The following is a 25,047-nucleotide window of genomic DNA, read 5'->3' as shown; positions in this document are numbered from 1 at the left end:
TAATCAAGATCATAGACTTAATCAGGACCTATAGATACCTACACAGGGAACAAATATTTGTGAATGGGCTCTTCAATCTAGCAGACTAATAAGAAGGTTCAGGTTGGAAGTTGAAGCTAGACATATCCAGACAGGAAATAAGGTGTATTTTTTTAATTATCTAGGGTAATTAACCATTGGAAAAATTACCAAAGGGTTGTGGTGGATTCTCCATCATTGGCAATTTTAAAATCTTGATTATGTATATTTTTTAAAATATGTTCTAGTTCAAAGAGGGATTATTTCTAGGAAGTTTTATGGCTTAGAATATAGAGGCAGTCAGACTAGATGATCATGCTGGTCCCATCCCTCCTTGGAATCTATGAAAACCCGTAGATCTAGGTTTAGCCAATGTTTCAAACTGTCTTAATAAAATACTTAATTTTAATTTGAAGCCCTTTTAATATGTTAATTAGAGTAGTTAATTCTATCCTTAGCCTTCATTCATTTTTTTCAAGTGCATCTGGCAATGCATGTTCTAACAAGAGGGGAAGTTTCTTATAATGATCTTGTCTTTACATACATCAGATAAAAGGCATAGTTTAACTTTTGAACTGTATATTTTAACTGAGGTTACAATCAAAAACAACTTCCTCATATAATAGTAACTATGCATTTAAAATGTTCTGCTTGAGAATAATCTGTCAGTAATTACCATGTTGACATTTGCAAGTGTATCCATTGATATGATCTTCACAGGTTGAACCATGTAGACAAGGCGATGAACCACACTCATTAACTTCTATTTCACAAAACTGACCAGAAAATCCAGTGTGACACCTGAAACAAACAACATTCCATAGTGATATACTGCACCTGTTCCATTATATGTATTATATTCTCTGTGGAGATAATTCATATAATGTATTGACATTTACACTGGCAGGGCACAAGTGCACATATGTAATTTTTCTTTTGACTAGTTTCTGTTGTACCTCAAGGTTTCACCATTAAATCGGTAGTGATCTTCTTGTGGTTTCATGATATCTCAACACCTCTTCAAATTCCTATCTAAACTCTAAAAGTTAGTTCAAAAGTAAATCTAACAGGCTTTGCTTCCAGTTTATTGGCTCTAAAAAGGTGGGTAAACAAATACTTGAAAAAAAATCCTCTTCTTAATATGCTCTTGGGAAGAGCTCCTTCTACTAAACTTTGGTTTATTTAGCCAAGTAATAACAGTCTAGGCGTAGAAAATTATCTATGGTGAAATGTATCCCCACTAGAGATAACTAGAGCAAAAAGACTAAGGACTAGTAACCATGATTTGATTGCTGTTGTCAGGTGTATCTAATAACAGCTCTGCCTCAAAAAAATTTCCAGTATGTTTCAGTAGGTTTTCTGGATTTGACTTTTTTTTTTAAATCAAACCTGACTGTGTGATCCTTTATCAATACCAAGGTAGTCCCTAATAATTTCAACAATAGCTTGAAAATCATGAATTCTCAGCTACTCACGCTATTTGGCTGTGGTCCACTGTATTCTACCGAAGACATATTAGGGCAGATATTTTTTTCAAACTAGCAAAAAGAGGGTGTGAAAACTGCCTTTTTCAGTTTGCGTATTTGGCTCACCTGGATATGCACCATTCTTATATGTTTTTGGAATTCAGGTCAACCTAAATCTGAAACCTAAAGCAAATATGAATCTAACCTAGGCAGATTTCCCATTTTCCTAATGAAACAGATGTATTTCACTGGTGAGATTGCCTGTGGCTCTCATCCTTTGTGCACGTGCACACATCTGCATCTGCATACACACACATGCCTTCTGCATGACAGAACTTTTATTCACCCACAGGACCCCACTCCTCTCAAAACGCCACTCCTAAGAGTAGGCCCAAGCTCCTTACTTATTGTTAGGTGATTCGGGTGCAGGTAATGGCCCACAGCAACTTCTACCAAAGTCTTTACAGGCAACCTAAGGGACCATTCCCTAGGAAAGTGAGCGAGAAGTCCTTATGTCCTTCCATCCTATTCAGGAAGCACCTTCTAAGAAGTGGGCAGCCTCTTCACCCCATCTGTTCCTCATTCAAAAGCAGCAGTGTGGGAAACAAACTTTGTTGCTGAAGCTACTACCCGTATTTCTTTTCTTCTTATGTCAGAGATGCTCAATCCACTACTATTATTAAGTAGGTCCTTTGTGTAATCAGAGCAAGTAGAAGTGGGGGCAGAAGCTTTTCTTCCCAGCTGTCCCAAAAATACTAGATAGAAAGACACAGCATAAGAATCACCAACCCAGATCAGACTGGGATTCCAGCTAGTCTAATATTCTGTCTCTGAGAGTGGCTAGTGTCAGTTGTTTCACTAGGAGGTGAAATAAAACCCAAAATAGGCATATCTAAAATAAAGTGAGAAGAGAATTTTTTTCCTAACCATCTTTGGTTAGTGGCTGGCTTATGCCCTGAAGCATGAGAATATCCCTTCTAAATTACCTTATCTAAAAATAACAGTGGATTTTCTAAATACCCTGAGTAAAGATAGATGGAAGAAGCAGGCCACCTGGCCACTCTTAAATAGCTGTAAGAGGAGGTTATAGGCCACCAACCTACTGCTCCCCTAGATAACTAAGGCTATGTCCACACTTGCAACTGTACAAAGTTACATGTGAATTGTTGTGCCATAACCCCCAACTGTCTCCATCTGAAGCTTTGAAGCATGTTCCTGAAGGAGAGCACACAGCGAGTAACATAGCACGCATGAGGAATGTGGGTATATATACACCTCTACTGCAGCATAGCCCTGTACCCTTCTGCAATGCAGTGTGGATGGGGGCAAGGCATGTATATGAGGTCATGAGTATCAATAGTCCTCCAGGGCCTCTCCCATAATGCATTGAACACTTTGCTGTCTGAACCTTACCCAAATGTATAAAGGTCCCCTGCCAGAGGACATCTGCTGAGCAGTTCCGAACAGTTCATTGGGAATGCAGGGATCATGTTCTAAGAGCTGCCATCTCATCTCTGGAGCACATGCAGGTGCTCATCAATGTGTGGTCAAAGTTCATCATCCTCCATAACTTTGCCCAGACTGGCAGGACCATACAGCTCTACTGGGAGATTTCACAGAGGCTGAAAGAGGCTGGCATTCATGAGACTCTGTCCCAGTGCCAGGAGCACATGAAGCTCCTGAGATTCCATACCAGAGTGCGATGTACTCAAAACAGTCACTCTCGGATGCCTCGCACAGTCCCATGCTATGATGAACTGGACTGGGTGCTCTCCCAGGCTATAAATACATAGCCTGAAGTGACTCATGAGTTCCTCCTCAACCCCACTGGCCTCATAATATGATGTGATGCTGATGAGGGGCAGGGCACCAAGGAAGCCCAGGGAGACCCACTGAAAGATTCTGCACCTCTACTCAGTGGACCCGGTTGAGGAAGTCAACACTGAGGAGGACCCAGAATTGCTGCAGGAACCAGAACACAAGGTTTGTATGTTTTTACAATGGACACCTCCCTTCCTGCCCCCACTCCCTGGAAATATCCCATCTTGCTCTAGTGATACATACTTGAAGCTGGCTCCCAACCCATACCACCCCACCCTCCACCCTGACATGATCCCCGAGCAACATATTGCAGTAAATCAATGATTTTATTGAAATCCCATAAACCATTGTCATGCACGTAACAGCAGAAGCTATAGGAAAGATTTTAAGGAGCAGTCACTGTGCCCCTGTGTCTGGGCATTTCTTGAGTAGAACTTTGGTAGCAATAGTCCCTGGGCCATGTGAGCTGGGGAGAAAGGGCGGGAGAGGGAAGGATTGCAAAAGGCACCAGTGGAGAAAGAACAGTTTAATGGTTGTTCAAAGACCCAAAAGCACTGCTCTCCCGTCCTTGCTTCCCCTTAGGTACAGGAGCCATGTGGAAGGGAGTTGTGGATGGTTGATAGCTTGGACACAGGCTCATCTAGGTCCGGGAAGAGACAAGGTGAGTGAGGTAGGACCTGTCACACTGTCTGTAGTGACTCACAACTGTGAGTGCCTACCTCAAGGCAGACTGTCAGAAACAGGGCAGACACTCCAAACTGGTGGTGTTTCTAAATTAGATTTCACCAAGCCAGTACCACAAATGGATTCCTGGATCACAATACCAGTCTTACCATGCAGTCACAGACAGTCCCCTTAGATGCTCCAGTCTATCTTGCTGCCCAGACAGTGGTCACTTATACCAAAGATCACATCACATTTGGGTTGCTTCCAGTCCCAAGTGACCAGTCACTTACCCCAGATCAATTGGTATTCTAGATCTTACATCAAAGACTATGCTGGGAGCCATTTCTATAGTAAATTAAGTTAAGGTTTATTAGCTACAAAAAGGAAGTAAGAGTTATTGAGAGGTTAAAGCAGGTAAAATATATGTACAGGTGAGTCACAGTCTATAATTTGAAATGGTAGCAGAGATGTAGTAATCTGACAGTTTCCCAGAATTCTCTCAGGGCTACCCAGAATAACTCTGGGGATCTTCATCTTCTTATTCAATTATTCTGCCCTGTTAGAATCCAAACAGTACAGAGATGAAGGAGCTTTCCTTCAGAACATTCCTGTAGCTTCTTCTGACAGAAAATAAGCTGACAGTGTCTCTACCCATGTGGGCTTTTCCTTTGCTGACAGCGAGTGAGGAATGCACTGAGAGTCTTTGACCTCCTATCATCACACACAATGACCACTTGTTTAGAATTTAGCGCTTCTTTCTCCTTTGATGGGTTATTTAGTTACAGAAGTAAACACATGTAAATGTTTGCTATTACATTATAACAGGATACGGATAAGTGACAACGATGCATGTAACATCCCATTAATTTTCATAAAGTTGAAACTCCAAATACACTCTTATACATTTAACAATTATTTTGATCTATACTAATACACAAGTGAATTGACCTCAGGCTTTGGCATGAGCTGGCACCTGGTCTGCCAGCACCAAAGGACTAATTGTTGCCTCTCTGATATCCTGGGACCTAAATGGCTACAACACCACTGCATATATCAATGTGTGAACCTTAGGTTCACATAGAAACCTGAGACTAGGCAAACTTCTGTTTTTGTAAAGCCCTCATGTCTAAACCATCATTGATTGGGAAGGACTTGTGACAGTGTACCCCATAAGGCTTTATGGGGTGGGGGTGCTTATAAATGTATGTATGATATAACTGGAATAGAGGTTTGCTACTTATGCCATGTAACATATCTATGTAAAGGTTATGATCTACCGGTTATGTTCATCCTAGTTGTATGCAGGCACCATTTGTGTGTTCAAAGTTATGAACATTGGCTGTATAATTACTTGATTTCTAAGTAGCCTTAGTTAGAACATTTGGTCACTTCTTGGGAAAGGAATGTGCTCAGTCAAGAAGCATTTAACAGACAAAAGAGCTTGGAAGACTCCAATCCACATAAGAAGTCTACCTGAGGACATTCAAGGTAACATGTGGGTAATGGCAGCTCCCTGCAAGTCCTGAGTCATGTATGGGCATGTGACTTGCCCATGTGATTCCAAATCTCCATTATGTGACTGGATTCTACACAGGGTGAGGAGAGGGTCTCCCTCCACAAGAGAGGGTCTATTTAAACCACTGGGAGACCCCTCCATTTGGTCTTCAGCTGGCTAAAGAAGGAGCCTCTCCACCCCCCAGGATACTTAAAGGAAACTGGAACAAAGGACAGTAACTACAGGAGGTGTGAGTAATTGCTGGACCCAGGTTAAAAGGAGATTAGCCTGTAAAAGGGAGCATTCTGGAACTGGTGAGGATCCTATCTTTATTTAGTTTGACTAGACATAGATTTACGCATTTTATTTTATTTTGCTTGGTAACTTACTTTGTTCTGTCTGTTACTACTTGGAACCACTTAGATCCTACTTTTTGTATTTAATAAAATCACTTTTTACTTATTAACTCAGAGTATGTATTAATACCTGGGGGAGCAAACAAATGTGCATATCTCTCTATCAGTGTTATAGAGGGCGAACAATTTATGAGTTTACCTTGCATAAGCTCTATGCAGGGTAAAACGGATTTATTTGGGTTTAGACTCCATTGGGATTTGGGCATCTGGGTGCTAAAGACAAGCACACTTCTGTGAGCTGTTATCAGGTAAACCTGCAGCTTTGGGGCAGGTAATTCAGACTCTGGGTCTTTGTTGAAGTAGACAAGAGTGTCTGGCTCAGCAAGACAGGGTGCTGAAGTCCTGAGCTGGCAGGGAAAACAGAGATAGAAGTAGTCTTGACACATCGGTTGGCAGCTCCCAGGGGGGTTTCTGTGATCCAACCCATCACAGTACTGATATGTGATTTACCAGTTCTTGGATTAATAGTCTGTAAAATGAATGAAAGATCACAAATGCTTAACAATAAATGAATTTTTGGTCTCTTAGGACTAGCAAAATCTGCTATGCCATTCTCATTAAAATTAATGGAACTCAGCATCTCTGAAAATCAAGCCATTTATTCAGGTGCCTAAATATGGTTCTATGAACATAATTTTACAGCTATAATTTGTACATAGGAGTGCCTAATGCTGGAGGAGGAAAAATCTTTGATAAACCTGTACATTTTACACTTTTAAAAGCATGTCAGCCACATTATGATGTGGAATAAAAGTAGAAAACATATAATAAGCAAATACAATTTGCCCTCATTCACCCTACTCAGATGGAAAAAAAATTATATATACCCATGAAAACACTCAGATGCCCTGAAAATCAAATCCCACAGAAATCAGTGTGCACAGAAAACTATTTTTCTTTCTTTTGTTGTTAAATTAGACAATCATTTAATTTAAAGGCTATTTAATGCCAAAAAAGTCTTGTTAGACATTTTCTTATTAATGTTATAGTGTTCAATTTACTTGTGATTAGATAGCATAACTGTGTATGAATACTGTCCAATAATCACAGAGTGGGAAATGCACTACAAAATGACTCTGGTCAGTTGCAAAACAGCTAGGATTTAATACATTTGCTCTGAGTGTTTGCAAATCACAAGAGACAGTGCACCTTTATTATTAGAAGCTTTCCTGAAATCAATCATTTTGCAAGTTGGAATAAAATGCACATTTCCTGAGAGTGCTAATAAAGTTATTGTAATTATTGGTACTATTCTGTACCCCAACCCCATAGGGTGCCAGTAGCATGCCCGATGTACTACATCTCAGAGTACCATAGGTGCTTCAACAGCTAGGCCTTGTAGATACTAGCCCTGGTTGGTCTCAATAACCACTCAAGACACTTGGCAAGGGGAAAGATTTTTACTAGGGCTAGCAGGAAAGGGGAAATGTTTCAGATACTGTAGGTACAGAGGCTGAAGCAGTTACAGTTCAAAATCAGCAACAGCAGTTCTTGTTTGGGTCCCTGGAACAGTCCAATTGAGAGTCAGGGCTCTTCAGGCTTAATGCCTGGGTACCCTCTCCAGCCCAGTCTCTACTCAAACAAAAACACATTTGTGGATATTCAAGTCAGGCTCAGTCATTCTCTCTCTCTCTCTCTCATTGGGTCCCTTTGCACTGGTTCCCTGCCCAGTCACTGCTCCTCTCCAATAAGTCCCACCCAGACTTGCATCCAACTGTCATGTCTGGCATTCACAGCTCCTTCCACATGAGGCTTTATCTACAGTTCCTAGGGTTTGTCTGTAGCTTCCTACTGCCATGTGGTTCCCACTCCCAAACAGACCCCAGACACTTTCTGGTTCAGAACTTTTCCACATACCAGGTCAGGGGAAGGGGAAGTGCAGTGAGGAGGAGGCTGATAGGAAACATAATCCCTTGTTAATATGGAAGAACTTCTTCAGATATTTAGCCATATTAGCATGAAAAGAGATGTAACCAAGACATTTAAAAAAAAAAAAAGTCTGGTACAATGCATTTGGTATCATGTTTTTGTATTAGACCTAAACAGTATGCTAAGTTTCAAAACTTGTTTACAAAATTTCCCCGATAATACAAATCTGTATTAGAGAGTGGTCATACTTATAAATTGTTTTAGATAAGCAGGTAAATTTACCCTTTTTGGTATTCTCCAAAAGAATTATAGAGCGTACCGCAAATACTGATGCAACTTCCTTATCTAAGGCAAAATTAGCCCAAATTTAAGGTTGTACAAATCCTGTTTCAAAACTGATTTACTGTGGTTGCATTTAAAAATCCAGCATTTCTACACTGTAGTATGTAACATGCCACAGTTTTCCCTTACAGCTAGAACAGAAAATAACTGTCCTGTGTTGCATTTGTTGGGAAATGCTGGCTTTTTTCACAGTGATTGCTCTAAATTATGCTATTGAGTAATAGCCCCAAAACAGCAAATAGTAAATTTGTGACATTTCAGTAATATAGACATTAGAGATGGGGGAAAAAAGACTGTCAGATTAACAAATTCATCCCCTTGTAAGCGTGAGGTATATTCATGATATACGTCATGTATCCAATATTAAATAAAGATTGCATTTAGTCCTGGCCATAATGTCAAAAAGATAATTAGACCCAGAACCTTCACACTGGCCAAAATCAGAAGAGTAATTCTCTCTGTAATTCTCTGGAAAAGAAAACCAACTCATAACTAATACATTAGTGTGTATATTTGAATTTAAGAAATGACTTTGGTATTGTTTACATTCTGATACTTTATTTCTCTCTAGATTTTCAGTGTCTTCAATGGGGCTTACAAAAATGCTATTTTAACTGTTCTAACCCCAGCCCACTTTAACAAACTGTACATTACGATGTGATCACTTTTTGTAATATTAAATTTTATAATTAGCAAGTATAAGTAGAATTATAAAATTCAGCTCCTGTGATAAACTAATTTTAACATGATTTGCACAGTTAGCTCAAATCCTTTTTGAAAATATTTTTTTATGAGCAACTCAGGTCTTAAGAGCTTTGCAATTCATAAAGGAAATATAATTCTTTCAGTGGCTCATCACTGGGATGATGTTTATGTGGGGAGATTTTAATGAAAGTGTCATCTATAGGTGAAAAATTTCATCATGCCAGGACTGATTGAAATACTGTATACTGATTAATATTTAATAAAAAATAATGCTTTTAGAAATAAATATGCACATCTGGCTTTAGCACAAGTAACTGCTACATCTTATTTAATGAAAAAAGTTTGAGATTTTTAACTTACAAAAGCTGCCAACATGAGATTTGATGTTTCAGTACTAAAATAAAGCAAAAGATCATGGTTCATTTCTTGTTCAACATATGTTTAGAATCTAATCTAGTCTTCGCAGTAATGCCCACAAAGCCCTTTTCTTTCTGCTGGTTATTTCTGATTTTTCTGTTCCCTCCCATCCTCCAGCAAATGCTGAACTGATACAGTGCACTACCTCCTGTCAGTCATTAACAGGAACTGTTGCCTTAATTTGTTGCAGGCACATATAGTACCAGGACAAAATATTCCACTGATGAGGACAGGCAGGAGAATAAAGTTCACAACCAGGCTTTCAAAGTGAAAATCTGCTGCTTGATTAGCTTTTAAAAACAAACCTCTCCCCAAATCACCAGATAGTTACTTGGGTCTATTTTGGTGTTCAATGGTCTCATGACTACGGTGACCAGAGACCCTGTTTTTAAAGGGACAGTCCCATATTTAAGCCCTCTGGCAGGTGTCCCAACTTCTTCTTAAAAACAGGCTAATTGTCCCGTATTTTCCGTCTTCGCTCCCGTCAGTACTGGTAAGTCCAGCTGCTGGCTGAGTCTCTGCTGGGCAGCCACCCATCCACCAGTGGTGAGTGGGGGGTCCAGAGGCCGATGAAGGGGGTGGGTGTGCAAGGCTTGTGGCGAGACAAAGATTCAGCATGCAGGTCCAGCCACTCCCCAGCTAGTCCATCAGCACAGCCCCCACTGCATGCCAGCTCTCGGCCAGCAGGGTTCCACCATCTGTGCCGTTTCTGGCCAGCACTGGCTGCACGCTGAAAGCTGTGGTGGCCAGTCAGTGCAGGCAGGTGCCAGGCAGTGGTTGGTTACATGTCACCTCTGCTGCCCACCCATCGGCCCTTTACATGCTTCCCCTCTATCTGTCCTCTTCTTGCTTTGCCCCTTCACCCCACAGCCCCGCTGCTCCTCCATATCCCCCACAGCGAGTCACTTTCTACTTCCAGAGCTGTGCAGAGAACCAGCCCCTGGTGGGAGCACTCAGCTCACCAGAAGCCCAGCTGGCAGGCTCCTTCCTCCCTGCACTACCTCTGGCTGGGCTGGCACCCCGGGGAAAGCCCAAGACCCTTTGGTCCGGGGCACTGGCCAGGAGGAGCTGAGCCCTGAATATGCCAAAGCCCCGCACAGTGCTGGCACAGGGAAGCTAAGCTCTGGAGTGATGTGGGGGGAAGTGTTTTCCAGTCTGTTCATGCCCTGAACCTGCAGGCTCCACAGCAGACCCTGGGGCAGTGGCTTAGCACTCTCTTTGCCTGCCTCCCACCCAGGTCCTGCCCCTCTGTTCCCTAGGCACCTCTTCTGCTGAGCCACCTCTCTCACTGAAGCCTCTGCAGTCAGGTTTCCTGGGTCCTGGTGCACAATGCATCCTTAGGGATTAACTCCTTGCTGCCCGCGCTGTAGCCCAGGAACAGGAGGTGGCTGGGTTATATTGGTGACCAGCAGCAACCTGGAGGTGTTAGCTGCCTTTTGACACTGTGCAGGCAGGAAAGGACAAGTTGCTTCCAACTGTGGGTAGGAGAAGAGATGAGCCCTGCATAGATGCAGGCCAGGTCATCCCTTTCCCCCCACTCCTCCTGTGTGTCTGGAAGCAGCTCCCATCCCTTCCCTCCCACCCAGTGCGAAAAGGCTGCTGCTGGCCACATTCTGGTGTGAACCCTGGCAGAAATCTGGAAAGGGGGGGCATGTGACATGGGAGAGGCGGGTCTGTCCCGGGGGCCCAGCCAGGCACGGAGGGTGGAGAGTGCTGGGCAGGGAGTCACCTCCTCTGTGAGTGAGAGGTGTAGGGGAGTGTGTGTGTGTGTGTGTGTGTGTGTGTGTGTGTCACCCCTCCCTGTGTGAACCCTAAAGCCTTAAAGATAAGAAGGTAAATAAAAAGAATCCAACTACACAGTATTTTTAACAGGGAATCAGCCAACTTGATGTTAATTTGAACATTTGTACAACTGATTGCCATTGAACTTGCTTGAATACGAGTAATTTTACCAGGTATCCCATATTCAGAATAGGGAAATATGGTCAATCTACTCATGACAAATAACCAATATTCAGGGCTGGCCCCCATCAGCCTAATCTCTAGGATTTAGATCACCACTGAAATGTCTTGACCTCCCTTTCCCCCACAAAAGGGAATAAGGATACATATAAAGGTTATGTCAGTCTGCAAAGACTTAGGGCCTCCTCTTCTTCCTCCAGGCTAGTAGGGTTCATCATTATCTCTCAGGTCTCATATTTATCTCTGGGAGCTGGTCCCCTGGAGCCTGTCATCCACGCTGGCCACCAGCCATAAATTGCAATGAAATTACAAACTCAACTTATAAACTTACAGCTTTTTAAAATCTGTCCTTACTCCCTATTAACCTAAAGCTGGGCCTGCTTGGAAGGTGAAAAGGGGGAAAAAAAACCAAAAAACAACACCACAAGACACTTTGTCAATGTTGCCAAGGGAAAACAAATCCTTCCTGATCCCCAGAACTGACAACTGGCCAGACCCACAGTATCTTGGAAATGCAGTTCAAATTATAGGCAGGGAGGGAGGGGCAGCAACCCCAGCAGAATGGTTGTTGCCTGCCTGGAGAGCTTCATAGATAATCAACTCGCCCTTCCACCCAGATAATCTCTCCTCCTCCCCTGTATTAATCTCTGCCAAGTCATGATCTCCCTGGGTGTTCCTGGCAGGAAGAAGAAGGAAGGTCTGAAGAGCCCAGCCTGATTCCTTACCACCTCCCATCTCCCCTTCCCACCCACAGGGGTGTCATTCACTTGCTAGTATGATTCAGCCACTCTGCCCTTGGGCGGGGAGCAACACTGATGCAGTGTGGCCAGCTCTCATGATTTCATGAGTACTGAAATAGTGTGTGTTTTTCATAGAATCATAGAATATCAGGGTTGGAAGGGACCTCAGCAGGTCATCTAGTCCAACCCCCTGCTCTAAGCAGGACCAATTCCCAACTAAATCAACCCAGCCAGGGCTTTGTCAAGCCTGACCTTAAAAACCTCTAAGGAAGGAGATTCCACCACCTCCCTAGGTAACCCATTCCAGTGCTTCACCACCCTCCTAGTGAAATAGTGTTTCCTAATATCCAACCTAAACCTCCCCCACTGCAACTTGAGACCATTACTCCTTGCTCTGTCATCAGGTACCACTGAGAACAGTCTAGATCCATCCTCTTTGGAACCCCCTTTCAGGTAGTTGAAAGCAGCTATCAAATCCCACCTCATCCTTCTCTTCTGCAGACTAAACAATCCCAGTTCCCTCAGCCTCTCCTCATAAGTCATGTGCTGCAGCCCCCTAATCATTTTTGTTGCCCTCCACTGGACTCTTTCCAATTTTTCCACATCCTTCTTGTAGTGTGGGGCCCAAAACTGGACACAGTACTCCAGATGAGTCCTCACCAATGTCGAATAGAGAGGAATGATCACATCCCTCGATCTGCTGGCAATGCCCCTACTTATACAGCCCAAAATGCCATTAGCCTTCTTGGCAACAAGGGCACACTGTTGACTCATATCCAGCTTCTCATCCACTGTAACCCCTAGGTCCTTTTCTGCAGAACTGCTTCCTAGCCATTCGGTCCCTAGTCTGTAACAGTGCATGGGATTCTTCCTTCCTAAGTGCAGGACTCTGCACTTGTCCTTGTTGAACCTCATCAGGTTTCTTTTGGCCCAGTCCTCTAATTTGTCTAGGTCCCTCTGTATCCTATCCCTACCCTCCAGCGTATCTACTACTCCTCCAAGTTTAGTGTCATCTGCAAACTTGCTGAGAGTGCAGTCCACACCATCCTCCCGATCATTAATGAAGATATTGAACAAAACCAGCCCCAGGATCGACCCTTGGGGCACTCCACTTGAAACCGCCTGCCAACTAGACATGGAGCAGTTGATCACTACCCATTGAGCCCGACGATCTAGCCAGCTGTCTATCCACCTTATAGTCCAATCATCCAGACCATACTTCTTTAACTTGTTTATTGAAGCCCCAGCTGCATGAAACCATGTCATTAAAAATTTCAGCTTTCATTTTTTAAAAAAAAAAGGAATTTTCTAATCTTCATAATTGTGAAAAAATCTTGAAAATATGACCCAAGTGCTCTCCAAAGGCTCAGAAACCAAAAGACAAATGGAATATTTCTGTCTTAAATGTCATAAAACCCTCTGTATGTATAGTCTGTATTCCAGATGCTTTCTTTCACTTATTCAAGATCAAGAGTTCTGAGATATGTGCAACTTTCATCTAATGCCTATTTGTGTACAATGAGTTAATGTTAAGGCCATGTCTAGAGCCCTGCACAGATAAAAAATGTGGAGCTGCATCCAATCTGCATCCGCCAGGATCAACCCATGATCCGACCCACGATCCACTAGCTGGCTTTTACCTCTATCCACATCCGCAGCAGCAAGTCATCCCATGTGGGCTAGGGAGAAGTGGGGAGGGAGCAGAGATGAGCCAGTGGGGGAGGTGGGATCTTGCAAGGAAGAGGCAGAGCAAGGGCAGGGGCTGGGGGTAAGTGGTAGCGCTGGGGCTGAGTCTTGAGGAGAAGGGGTAGTGGGGGGGAGTGCAAGGAAGGGGTGTCACATCGCATGCTACTCCCGGGGGCTCATGAGTGACGGCACCTGGCAGCAGCAGTGCTGGATAGAGGGGTAGGGCACCAGGGCCCCTGCTCGCTCCAATCCCCATAGCTGGGGGCGGGCCATGCTGCCCAGGAACTGGTGGGCCGGGAGCACGGCCAGTGCTGCTGGGCCGGGCCACAGTGGGGTCCAAGCTGCTGGACAGGAAGCAGTGCAATGAACATATGCCCGACTCCGGTCTGCCGCCCAGCCCCAGTGCTGCTCCCCCGAGGCTGCCTGAGTCAGATGCCAAGGGCCAGGCATCACCGGTAACAGAGGCAGGGCTTCTTCCTGACCAGTTTCTCCCTTGTCACAGTAACGTTGTTTCTGCTTTGCACTGGCCGCTGAGCTCCACTGGTGGATGCATTTAGGGAAGTGCAGGAAATGGTTTACCTATTTTACATGCTTCCCTGTTCATCAGCACAGCAGTTGAGAAGCAGCAGATCTTTACAGCCCTGCACGGTTGTATCCACATCCGCTCCACTATCTGCAAAAATGGTCCTCAGATATCCGCGGATATGAAGCGGATATCCACAGATTTGCAGGGCTCTAACCATGTCTGCACTGGAGGACTTACAGTACCAGTGCAGCTGTGCCACTGTAAGATCTCTCGTGTAGCTGCTCTATGCCGACAGGAGAGAGCTCGTCCGTCGACATAATTAGACCACCTCCAATGAGTGGCAGTAACGATGTTGGTGGGAGAGTGTCTCCCGCCGACATAGCGCTGTCCACACCAGTGCTTCTGTCATTGTAACTTATGTCGCTCAGGGGTGTGAGTGTTTTTTCACACCCATGAGCAACATAAGTTATACCAACAAAAGTCCTAGTATAGACATAGCCTTAGGAATACTTAATTGTTTAGGGCTCTATTCATCAGAGTATTTGTCACCTACAGGTCACAGACCTGATTCAGGAGAGAAGGCTCCGTGTCTTTCTACTTGGGGCAGAAGAATTTCCACTTTCTTATTCCCAGGGCTGCCCAGAGGATTCAGGGGGCCTGGGGCAAAGGGGGCCCCTTCCATAAGAAAAAGTTGCAATACTATAGAATACTATATTCTTATGGGGGCCCCTGCAGAGCCCGGGGCCTGGGGCAAATAGCTGACTTGCCACCCCCCCTCTGGGCAGCCCTGCTAATTCCTGCTGGCACAGAAACTTTGTATCAACCTCTTCATCCCAAGGACTTATTAGGTATACAGTTTACTGAGTATTAATAACAGGGACATTTCTATTAATCTGATCATCTTGCTTAAGCATACAAACTGCCAAATAACCCCCGAGAGACCCAAACTATGTTTCAAAAGTTGTAAAAAGAGGGAGAATGTTAAGTCAAGAACATCCTGCCATTGGTCTAACAGCATAAGAGCTTGCCTTTTTTAAATGATGTATGTTTCCATTTTCTGTTTTGACCATCAAATAAACCAACCCATCTGATGTGCTTGTCATATGGAAGATACTTATTCCAGACTAAGGCTAGATGAACTCCTTGCCCTCCAACCCCCACTATTTTTCCATACACAGGGCTAAAGTTAGTTCTTCCTGAATACAAGAACCCCTGTGCATCCTCAAGTGGATGAGATCATTAAGATGACCTTGAAAAAGCAGGAAGCCCATGGGAGTTGCACTGGCTAAGACATGCATTGCTTTGGAACTGGCAGCGTTGAAGTCTGTAACATTTCATAAGCACAGCCGGGAACAAATACAAGAGAAAAGTTTTAGTGAATCAAAATACGGAATATTTAGAAATATTGGTAATATATAAGCATAATTTAGATATTCTACTTCAGAAATTCATTCTGATGACATAATACTTTTCATACATAGAGTATTATGTAAAAGGGAAATTAAAACATAACATTTTACAACTTCAGTTCTAATTCTAGAACAGCTCTCTTTCCTCCTCTTCCACTTTTGTAAGTTATTTTTAATGTACTTGTGATGGGGTATATCAACCCAGAACTGGGCCAATGGGGGCTGACCAATTGTAGAATCATAGAATCATAGAAGGTTAGGGTTTTTGGAAGAGACCTCAGGAGGCCATCTAGTCCAATCCCTGCTCAAAGCAGGACCAACACTAACCAAATCATCCCAGCCAGGGCTTTGTCAAGCTGGACCTTAAAAACCTCTAAGGGGAGATTCCACCACCTCCCTAGGTAATCCATTCCAGTGCTTCACTACCCTCCTAGTAAAATAGTGTTTCCTAATATCCAACCTAGACCTCCCCCACTGCAACTTGAGACCATTACTCCTAGTTCTGTCATCTGCCACCACTGAGAACAGCTGAGCTCCATCTTTTTTGTAACCCCTCCTTTAGGTAGTTGAAGGCTGCTATCAAATCCCCCCTCACACTTCTCTTCTGCAGACTAAACAAGCCCAGTTCCCTCAGCCTCTCCTTGTAAGTCATGTGCCCCAGCCCCCTGATCATTTTCGTTGCCCTCTGCTGGACTCTCTCCAATTTGTCCACATTCTTTCTGTAGTTGGGGGCACAAAACTGGATGCAATACTCCAGATGTGGTCTCACTAGTGCTGAATAGAGGGGAATAATCACTTCCCTCGATCTGCTTGCAATGATCCTACTAATGCAGCCCAATATTCCGTTAGGCTTCTTGGCAACAAGGGCACACTGCTGACTCATATTCAGTGTCTCATCCACTGTAACCCCCAGGTCCTTTTCTGCAGAATCACTGTGGGTACATGAGGACATGCCCCATTGCCCCTGCTGCATATGCTCCAGGTGGAAGGTACAGATAAAAGGAGGCATCCCAGCTTACTCAGGGCTGGTTGAGGAGGAGGAAGGATGTGTGTTGCAGGCTCCTGCAGAGGAAGTGTCAACCCTCCAGACTGCTGATGCTGTGGACCCTGACTACACTGCAGAGGACGAGCCAACCGCAAGGACTGACAGGGATGCCAAATCACTGGCTGGTTATTATAGGGACTTAGTGCCTGAGTTTGCCATCCTAGCAGCGCCGCTTATGGAACTGACAAAAAACTCCCAGCCCAAGAGGGTACAGTGGTCCAGGGAATGCGAACACACTTTCAAAACCCTGAAGGACCGGTTGAGTCAAGAAACAGTCCTACTGGACCCGGATATATTGAAGTGGTTTATGCTCCAGACTGATGCCTCAAGGGTGGGACTCATTGCAGTACTATTCCAGGAGCAGGATGGGGAAGAACATCCAATAGTCTACCTATGTAGGAAGTTATTTCCCCAGGAAACGATACTCAACAATAGAAAAAAGAGATACTAGCAGTGAAATGGGCCACTGAATCCCTACGTTATTATCTGCTGGGAAACTGATTCCAACTCATCATGGATCATGTATGCCCACATCTTGAATACTGTGTACAGATGTGTTCTCCACACCTCAAAAAAGATATACTGGCACTAGAAAAGGTTCAGAAAAGGGCAACTAAAATGATTAGGGGTTTGGAGAGGGTCCCATATGAGGAAAGATTAAAGAGGCTAGGACTCTTCAGCTTGGAAAAGAGAAGACTAAGGGGGGATATGATAGAGGTATATAAAATCATGAGTGATGTGGAGAAAGTGGATAAGGAAAAGTTATTTACTTATTCCCATAATACAAGAACTAGGGGTCACCAAATGAAATTAATAGGCAGCAGGTTTAAAACAAATAAAAGGAAGTTCTTCTTCACACAGAGCACGGTCAACTTGTGGAACTCCTTGCCTGAGGAGGTTGTGAAGGCTAGGACTATAACAGCGTTTAAAAGAGAACGGGATAAATTCATGGTGGTTAAGTCCATAAATGGCTATTAGCCAGGATGGGTAAAGAATGATGTCCCTAGCCTCTGTTTGTCAGAGGATGGAGATGGATGGCAGGAGAGAGATCACTTGATCATTGCCTGTTAGATTCACTCCCTCTGGGGCACCTGGCATTGGCCACTGTCGGTAGACAGATACTGGGCTAGATGGACCTTTGGTCTGACCCGGTATGGCCGTTCTTATGTTCTTGTGTGTCCCTCTGATGGATCCACTCCATAACACCAGGGTTATGAGATGGTACCTCACCCTCCGGCCCTACAAGTTCAAGGAACTTCACCGCCTGGGCAACGCAAGGAATGACTCAAGGAATGTTTAGGAGCTGAGGCTTGAACCCTTAATAGGGTCCTGGATCAGAGCCTGGTGGAGTAGAGTTTCCTTTCCTCCTTTCCCACACTTGCCACTAGGCCTGATTTAGACTAATTGTTTGCTCTGCCCCACCCAGGGAGTCAGAGCCCCCAAAAGCTATTACTCACCCCAGCTAGGGGGCTCATGGGCTATAGATTGATTGTTTGCTCTGCCCCACACAGGGAGTCAGAGCCCCCAAAAGCTATTACTCGCCCCAGCTACGGGGCTCATGGGCTATAGACTGATTGTTTGCTCTGCCCCACTCAGGGGTCTGGAGTTCCTGATTGTGATCACTTGTCTCAGTAGGGAATCTCGACGGCTGTGTATCAGGGTGTATCAACCCCACACTGGGCAAATGGGGGCACCGACTGCTGGACAGACTGAGCCCCTGTGACAGTACTCTTTCGAGGAGTGTAAATAGTTATGATTTAAAAAAAAAGACTGAGGGTCTGGAGTAAATGCTAATACTAATAATAATTATTAAATGTTAATTCACAGACACTTCATATAGTTACTGTGTAATTTTTCCTAAGAAGTTCAGTTTTTCCTCTTAGGAGAAATTAGCCAGTTGTTTCAATGGTATTTTAATCTAAAAAAAAAAATCACAGATAGCCCAGGTAAAAAGTTATAAAAACATCAGTGTGTATTTGTTTGTTTTTTGTGATTTTAAAGTTAAACAGGTACTTCAACAGAAGCAGAAGCTGTCAGACAAATTGGAGTAAAAGAGTTTTTCACAAATCCTTTGTGTTTCAACAGGGTTTCAATCACATAACTCATTTCCCCTTTGACACTGCAGTGCACAATTTCCACTTGAATCAAAGGGAAATGTGTACATGCATCCAAGGGAAGAATTTAGTCAAGTTGATTTTGTGATTTCATGGTCATATCTACAACAAAATATGAATTCATGAATACATAACTTTATTGCAGAACCAAGCAAGAAAATCTTAGTTCAGACACTGAGGACTAGAACTTATAGAATCATAGAAATGTAGGTCTAGAAGGCACCTTGTAATGTCAGCAAGTCCAGCCTCTGCACAGAGGCAGAATCAAGCAAACCCATCCTATCCTTGATAGGTGTTTATCTACCCTGGTCTTAAAAACGTCCAAGGATGGGGCTTCTACAATGTCCCTTGGAAGCCTATATTTGAACTTAACTACCCTTATAACTAGAAAGCTTTTCCTTATATCTAACCCAAATCTCCCTTGCTGCAGATTAAGCCCATTACTTCTTGTTCTACCGTCACTGGGATATAGATAACAGTTGATTACCATCCTCTTTATAATATGACTTAACATATTTGAAGACTATTATCTGCTCCCCACTCAGTCTCCTTTTTTCAAGACTCAACTTGACCAATTTTTAAAAAAATTTCCTCATAGGTAAGGTTTACTATTGCTCTCCTCTCTCCAAGTTAGCCACATCTTTCCTAAAGGGTGGCACCCAGAATTGCACATGGTATTCCAGCTGAGGCCTCACCAGTGTCAACTAGAGTGGGACAATTACCTCCCATGTCTAACATACAACACACCTGGTAATACATCACAGAATGATAATTAACCTTTTTCACAACTGCATCACTTTGTTGACCCATAATACTGTCTCCTTGAGAAACTGCTAGCTGTCCTGAACTCCATTAGTGTAGAATTTCTTCCCATGAGACTTTACCTAGCAGTTCTCTGAGTTTGATTAAATCTTTTTTTTTTGAAGTCCATTGTCCTTATTCTGTTGCTTTCACTTGTCTTGATGTAAAATGGTGAGGCTAGATGTCTTTACATCACTTTTATGATCCTTCCAAGACTAGAGCTGTCTGGGGACTATTTCCACCACCAGCACACCAAGACTGCTGTAATTTGAATCTGGCTGTTCCAGCTGCTGGGAATTAAAGAGGTACACCAGTATTGCTCCGGAGTGCTTGTGTAGGGCAGGCTGCACCAGCTATTGCCAATTAGATGATTATCACACACAAATAAAATCTAAATTGGACATTTAAGCCACCTTTTAGACTGCTTTGCACCCCTGGTACTGAAGAGTAATAAACTGATTTCCAAAAGGCTGAAGGAAATTCATGTTCACATCTTTACAGATATGTAGTTCAGTCAGATTTGCAGTATCTCTGTTCGAGTAATCAACTATTTTTACTCTAGCTGCCATACTCAGTTCCAAAATACAGATGCACTGCACTGCACCAAATGAGATCAAAGCACCCATTGCCATAGACTTCAATGGAAGCAGGAACAAGTTCATTATTAATACATGTGGGTCTTTTACTTTACATACAGTTTTAGCAAACTATTGCAGCAGTTGTTGCAGTATTTTAGGGTATGGCTTACCTCAAGTCTCTAATATAAGTATTAATGATATCAGATAATATATCAACACAGTAAATGCAACAAGAAAGGTTACTAAGATACAGATATAGAAATTACTAGTATGTACTATACTTAAACACTGTTTAACTGGGTCATAAGGGTTTACTGTGCGATAATAGGCATCATGAAAATCCAATGACTCAATGGCCATTCCAGTCAAAACCAGATAATCCGAATGCAGAGGCAGCAACAGAACATCTGCTCAACCATGGGATTTTCTGAGAGAATTGGGAACTCTATTATATGCATGAGAGGGTCTGGGAAGAACAAATTCTTGTAAATTACTGTGTTGTCAAATACAAGAGAGGCAAGACAGATGTTATCTTCACCTTTACCCACTACAATCATACTGTGAATTTCAATAGCATGTTCCTTCCATTTGAACTAGTTACACAGTCAGAGATGAGGACTAAGGTTTAATGCATGTACTCTCATTTAACAGGTCTGGTATCTGTATATCATGCCTTAAAAATTCAAACTGAATTGGAAAAGATACTGCTGCCATAACATTTGTTGCTAACCTGTCTACAGACTACAAAACCAGTGAAATGTTTATCAGAGAAGAAAATAGCGTGTGTTGGCAAGCTCACTTGATCCACATTTTAAGGGACAGGATTGATTTTCCCTCCACACAGATAGCGAAGACAGAAAAGATGGTCTGATAAAGTCGGTAACATCCTCTTCTACTTCTGACAGCCTCCTGATCCATTGTGCAAGCCAAGAACATCTTAGTAATAAAATATAATACACTGTAATGTGTGATAAAATAATAAATGATAAATAATGAATATTTTGCACCCAGAGAGATACATCCATGCAACTAAGCCAGTGGCCTCTCCCTCCACACATGGAGTGACAGAAGCTACTGGGGGACAGACTCTGAAAATCTCCAGATCTTTGAGGCTCCTTTCCAAAAGCAGGCAGCACGAAGGGATATGTATGGACCTTCCAGCCTGCTTGTCTCCCACTGGGCACAAAGAGACCTGTGGCACTGAGAGAAGTGGCTTCCCTTCCTCCCCATACCATGATGGGAATGGCAGCAGACTTCACAGCTTCCTGACATCATCATTCCTTTATCTTTCCTTTGCTGTACTGCCATTGATTTTTGGTCCCCCTTTCCTACCACTACAGCCCTTCAGCTACTCATCCTCACTCTCCCTGCCTGTCCTCCTTTCTCTCTCCCTCCTTTCCATTCTCTCTTTACCCAGCCACCTCCACTCTTGCTCCAACAATCCCTTTCCACCACTCCTTTTCCCCCTCATAAGGGGGAACATAAGATCTGCCATACAGGATCAGACCAATGGTACATCTAGCCCAGATCCTGTCTTTGACGGTGATTGGAGTTTCAGGAGGTGTGTACATAATAGGGCAATTTGGAAAAATGCACTCCTGTCTACACCTCTCAGATTCTGGCAGTCAGAGGTTTATGGTTTCCTGAGCATGAGGTTACTTCCCTGAACATCTTGGTTAGTAGCCACTGATGGATCTATCATCTATGAATTTATCTAGTTATTTTTGAATGCTGTTATACTTTTCGCTATTACAACATCCCATGGCAATGTGTTCCACAGATGAATTGTGAGCGTTGTGAAAAACTATTTCCTCTTGTTTGTATTAAATGTGCTCTTTATTAATTAATTGGGTGATCCCTGTTTTTTGTACTTGGAGAAGGGTAGATAACACTTCTCTAATCACTTTTTCCACAGAATTCTGGATTTTATAGACCTCTATCATATACCCTCTTAATTAGGGATGTTCATCTTAGGAAAGAGACAATCTTTTTAGTCTCTCCTCAGATGGAATCCATTCCATACCCTTTATCATCTTTGGTGCCCTTCTCTGAACCATTTCAAATTCCACTATATCTTTTTTGAGATGAGGTGACCAGAACTGGGCACCACAGATTTATATAGTTGCATTATGATAGTTTCTGTTTTATTTTCTATCCCTTTTTTAAATCAGTTTCTAACATTCTGTATGCCTTTTTGACTGCTGCTGTGCATTGAGCTGAATTTTTAGAGAACTATCTATCATTAGTTCAACACCCCCTCCTTTAATGAAGACAACTAATTCAGAACCCATCATTAAATATGTGTAGTTGGGATTATTTTTTCCAATGTGCACTACTTTGCCATTATCAATGTTGAATTTCATTTGCCATTTTGTTGTGAAGTCACCCAGTTTTGAGAGATTCCTCTGTAACTCTTCACAGTCAGCTTTGGAGTCAAATAATTTTATATCATCTTCAAATTTGCCACTTCACTGTTCACTCCTTTTTCCATATTGTTAATGAATACCTCAAACAGCACAGTCCCATTATAGATCACTGGAGGACCCTGCTGTTTACCACTCTCCATTGTGAAAACTGATTTATTCCTACCCTTTGTTTCCTCTCTTTTAACCAGATACTGATGCATGCATGAGATGACCTTCCCTCTTAGCCTATGATTACTTAGGTTCCTTCAGAGCCTTTGATGAAGGACTGACAATCCAAGTACATTATATCTAAGTTGAAAAGGCTGACAATCCAAGTACATTATATTGACTGGATCACCCTTATCCTCATGCTTATTGGTCCCCTCAAAACATTCTAATAGATTGGTGAGGCACAACTTTCCTTTAAAAAAGTCATGTTGTTCATCAAACAAATGATGTTCATCTCTTTGGTTGATAATTCTGTTCTTTACTATAGTCTCTATCAATTTACCAGGTACTGAAGTTAGGCTTTCTGGCTTGTAATTGTGAGGATCGCCTATGGAGCCCTTTTTAAATATTGGGATAACATTAGCTACCTTCCAGCCATGTGGTATAGAAGCTTGTTTCAGCTGTAGGTTATACACTAGAATTAGTAGTTCTGACATTTCATGGTTGAGCTCCTTCAGAACTCTTGGGTGAATACCAACTGGTCCTGGTGACTTATTATTGTTTAACTTATCAATTTGTTCCAAAACATCTGCTACTGACACTTCAGCGTGGGATAGTACTTCAGATTTGTTGCCCAAACAGAATAGCTCTGATGTTGGTATCTTCCCCCACATCCTCTGCAGTGAAGACTGATACAAAGAATTCATTTAAGTTATTGCAATGGCCTTGTCTTGCTAGAGTGCTTCTATATCATCTTTGCTGTATAGTGGCCTTACCGCCTGAGTGGCAGCTTCCTGCTTCTGAGGTAATTAAAAAAAAAATCTTGTTGTTAGATTTTGGTCTTTAGCAAGTTGATTCTCAAATTCGTTCTGGGCCTGACTTCTTATACTTTTAAACTCAGCCTTGTAGAGTTTCTGCTCCTTCCTAATATCCACACCAGATTTTGACTTCCAAATGTTAAAGGCGGCCTTTTTGCCTCTTACGGCCTCCGTTTCTCTGCTGATCAGCCATACTGGTATTCTTTTGGCCTTGCTATTGTCTTTTTTGATTTGTGGTATACATTTAGTCTCAGCCTCTATCATGGTATTTTTAAATAGACTCCATGCTGTTTGCAGGCATTTAATCCTTGTGGCATTTCCTTTTAATTTCCATCCTACAAGTGTCCTCAATTCTGTGTGTTCCCCTGTTTAAAGTTAAATATTACTGTAGTGAGGGGTATTATCCCCCCCTACAACAATGTTAAATTTAATTTTGTTATGGTCAGTATTACTGAGCAGTTCAGTTATAGTTGCCTCTTCAAATAATGTCTCCCTCAAAACCAACAAAGATAAACCCTAAAACTAAGTTTGGGGATAAATAAACAGAGAGCTAGAGAGAGAACTATTATGACATGAGTCTATCAGCACCCTGATAACTCTGTTTGGGTGCTTTATACTGTTTTCTCCCACACTTAATTTCTAATTAACTAATTTTATTTATGTATTTATTGGAGGGAGTCTCTTACGAGTATAAGCTCTTTTGGGAGGCAACATGTATTCCTATGTTTTGAATGCTACAGCAATATAGTTAGCTAATAACAACTACAGTTGCACAACATCTTTATCAGAGACTCTCAGAGCACTTTACAAACATTGATGAAACGAACCTCACAGCATGTCTGTTGTCTAAGTATTTTTTGTACTTTACAGGCTGGACAACTGAGGCACAGCAAGAGTAGGACTCAGATTTCCCAGCATCCAGACTGCCATCAGTCATCCACAAGTTCATTTTTCCTCATCTCCTGGTAAAAGAGAATATATCCATGTGGCACTTAAGACTGTAAAAGAAACTAAAGAAAAAGTCACAACAATGGTACAATCTACAAAACAATTGCAACACTAGTGGCAAAATCAATACTGTTTGCTTGTCATCTAATATGTACTCAAAAGCTCATTGTCTCTTGTACTGGTGGTTTTGTTACAGATCAAAAAGGCAACTGTAGAGAAGTCTGAACTGCCCCCATAATTAAATTACTCCTTAAAATGAAACTGAATTAATAAAATAATATATTAATGGACTCATTTCTTAAAGAGTGCAAAAGATCCTGTCAAAAAAGCCTTACAGTTATGTATCTAGTCAGAAAATACGGGTACACACACACGTGTCATCTGCACTCAGATGATTAGTTGAATTCCCACATAAGTGATGGGATGATGTGGCAGAAATGTGGTTAAAAGAACTTCATTGAATTTTCAAAGCAAGTCTTCTAAACTTGTGAAGGTTTCCAAAGGAATTATTCACAGGTCACTGGAATTATTCAATAGTCATTGGAGTTATTCACTGATATTTTGGGGTTACCACCGATACTGGTGTTTTGATTGTGTTGTGTCTTATTTCTATTCAGGGGATGGGCAAGCAG

The 25,047-nt window shown here is 42.5% G+C and overlaps 1 protein-coding gene across 1 annotated transcript in view; it reads right to left on the bottom strand.

Moving 5' to 3' along the window:
• LOC120401373 (protein eyes shut homolog) overlaps positions 1-25,047 on the bottom strand; it is a 676,185-nt gene that overhangs the window by 72,426 nt on the left and 578,712 nt on the right. Inside the window, exon 19 of the mRNA XM_039531293.1 lies at positions 695-819. Coding sequence (XP_039387227.1) covers positions 695-819 — 125 coding nt within the window. The remainder of the gene's footprint in view (positions 1-694; positions 820-25,047) is intronic.

Source organism: Mauremys reevesii, linkage group 3, assembly GCF_016161935.1.
Source record: "Mauremys reevesii isolate NIE-2019 linkage group 3, ASM1616193v1, whole genome shotgun sequence".
NCBI classification, from domain to species: Eukaryota; Metazoa; Chordata; order Testudines; family Geoemydidae; genus Mauremys; species Mauremys reevesii.
Note: the sequence above shows the minus strand (reverse complement) of the source record. Positions and strands in the feature narration are given on the sequence as shown.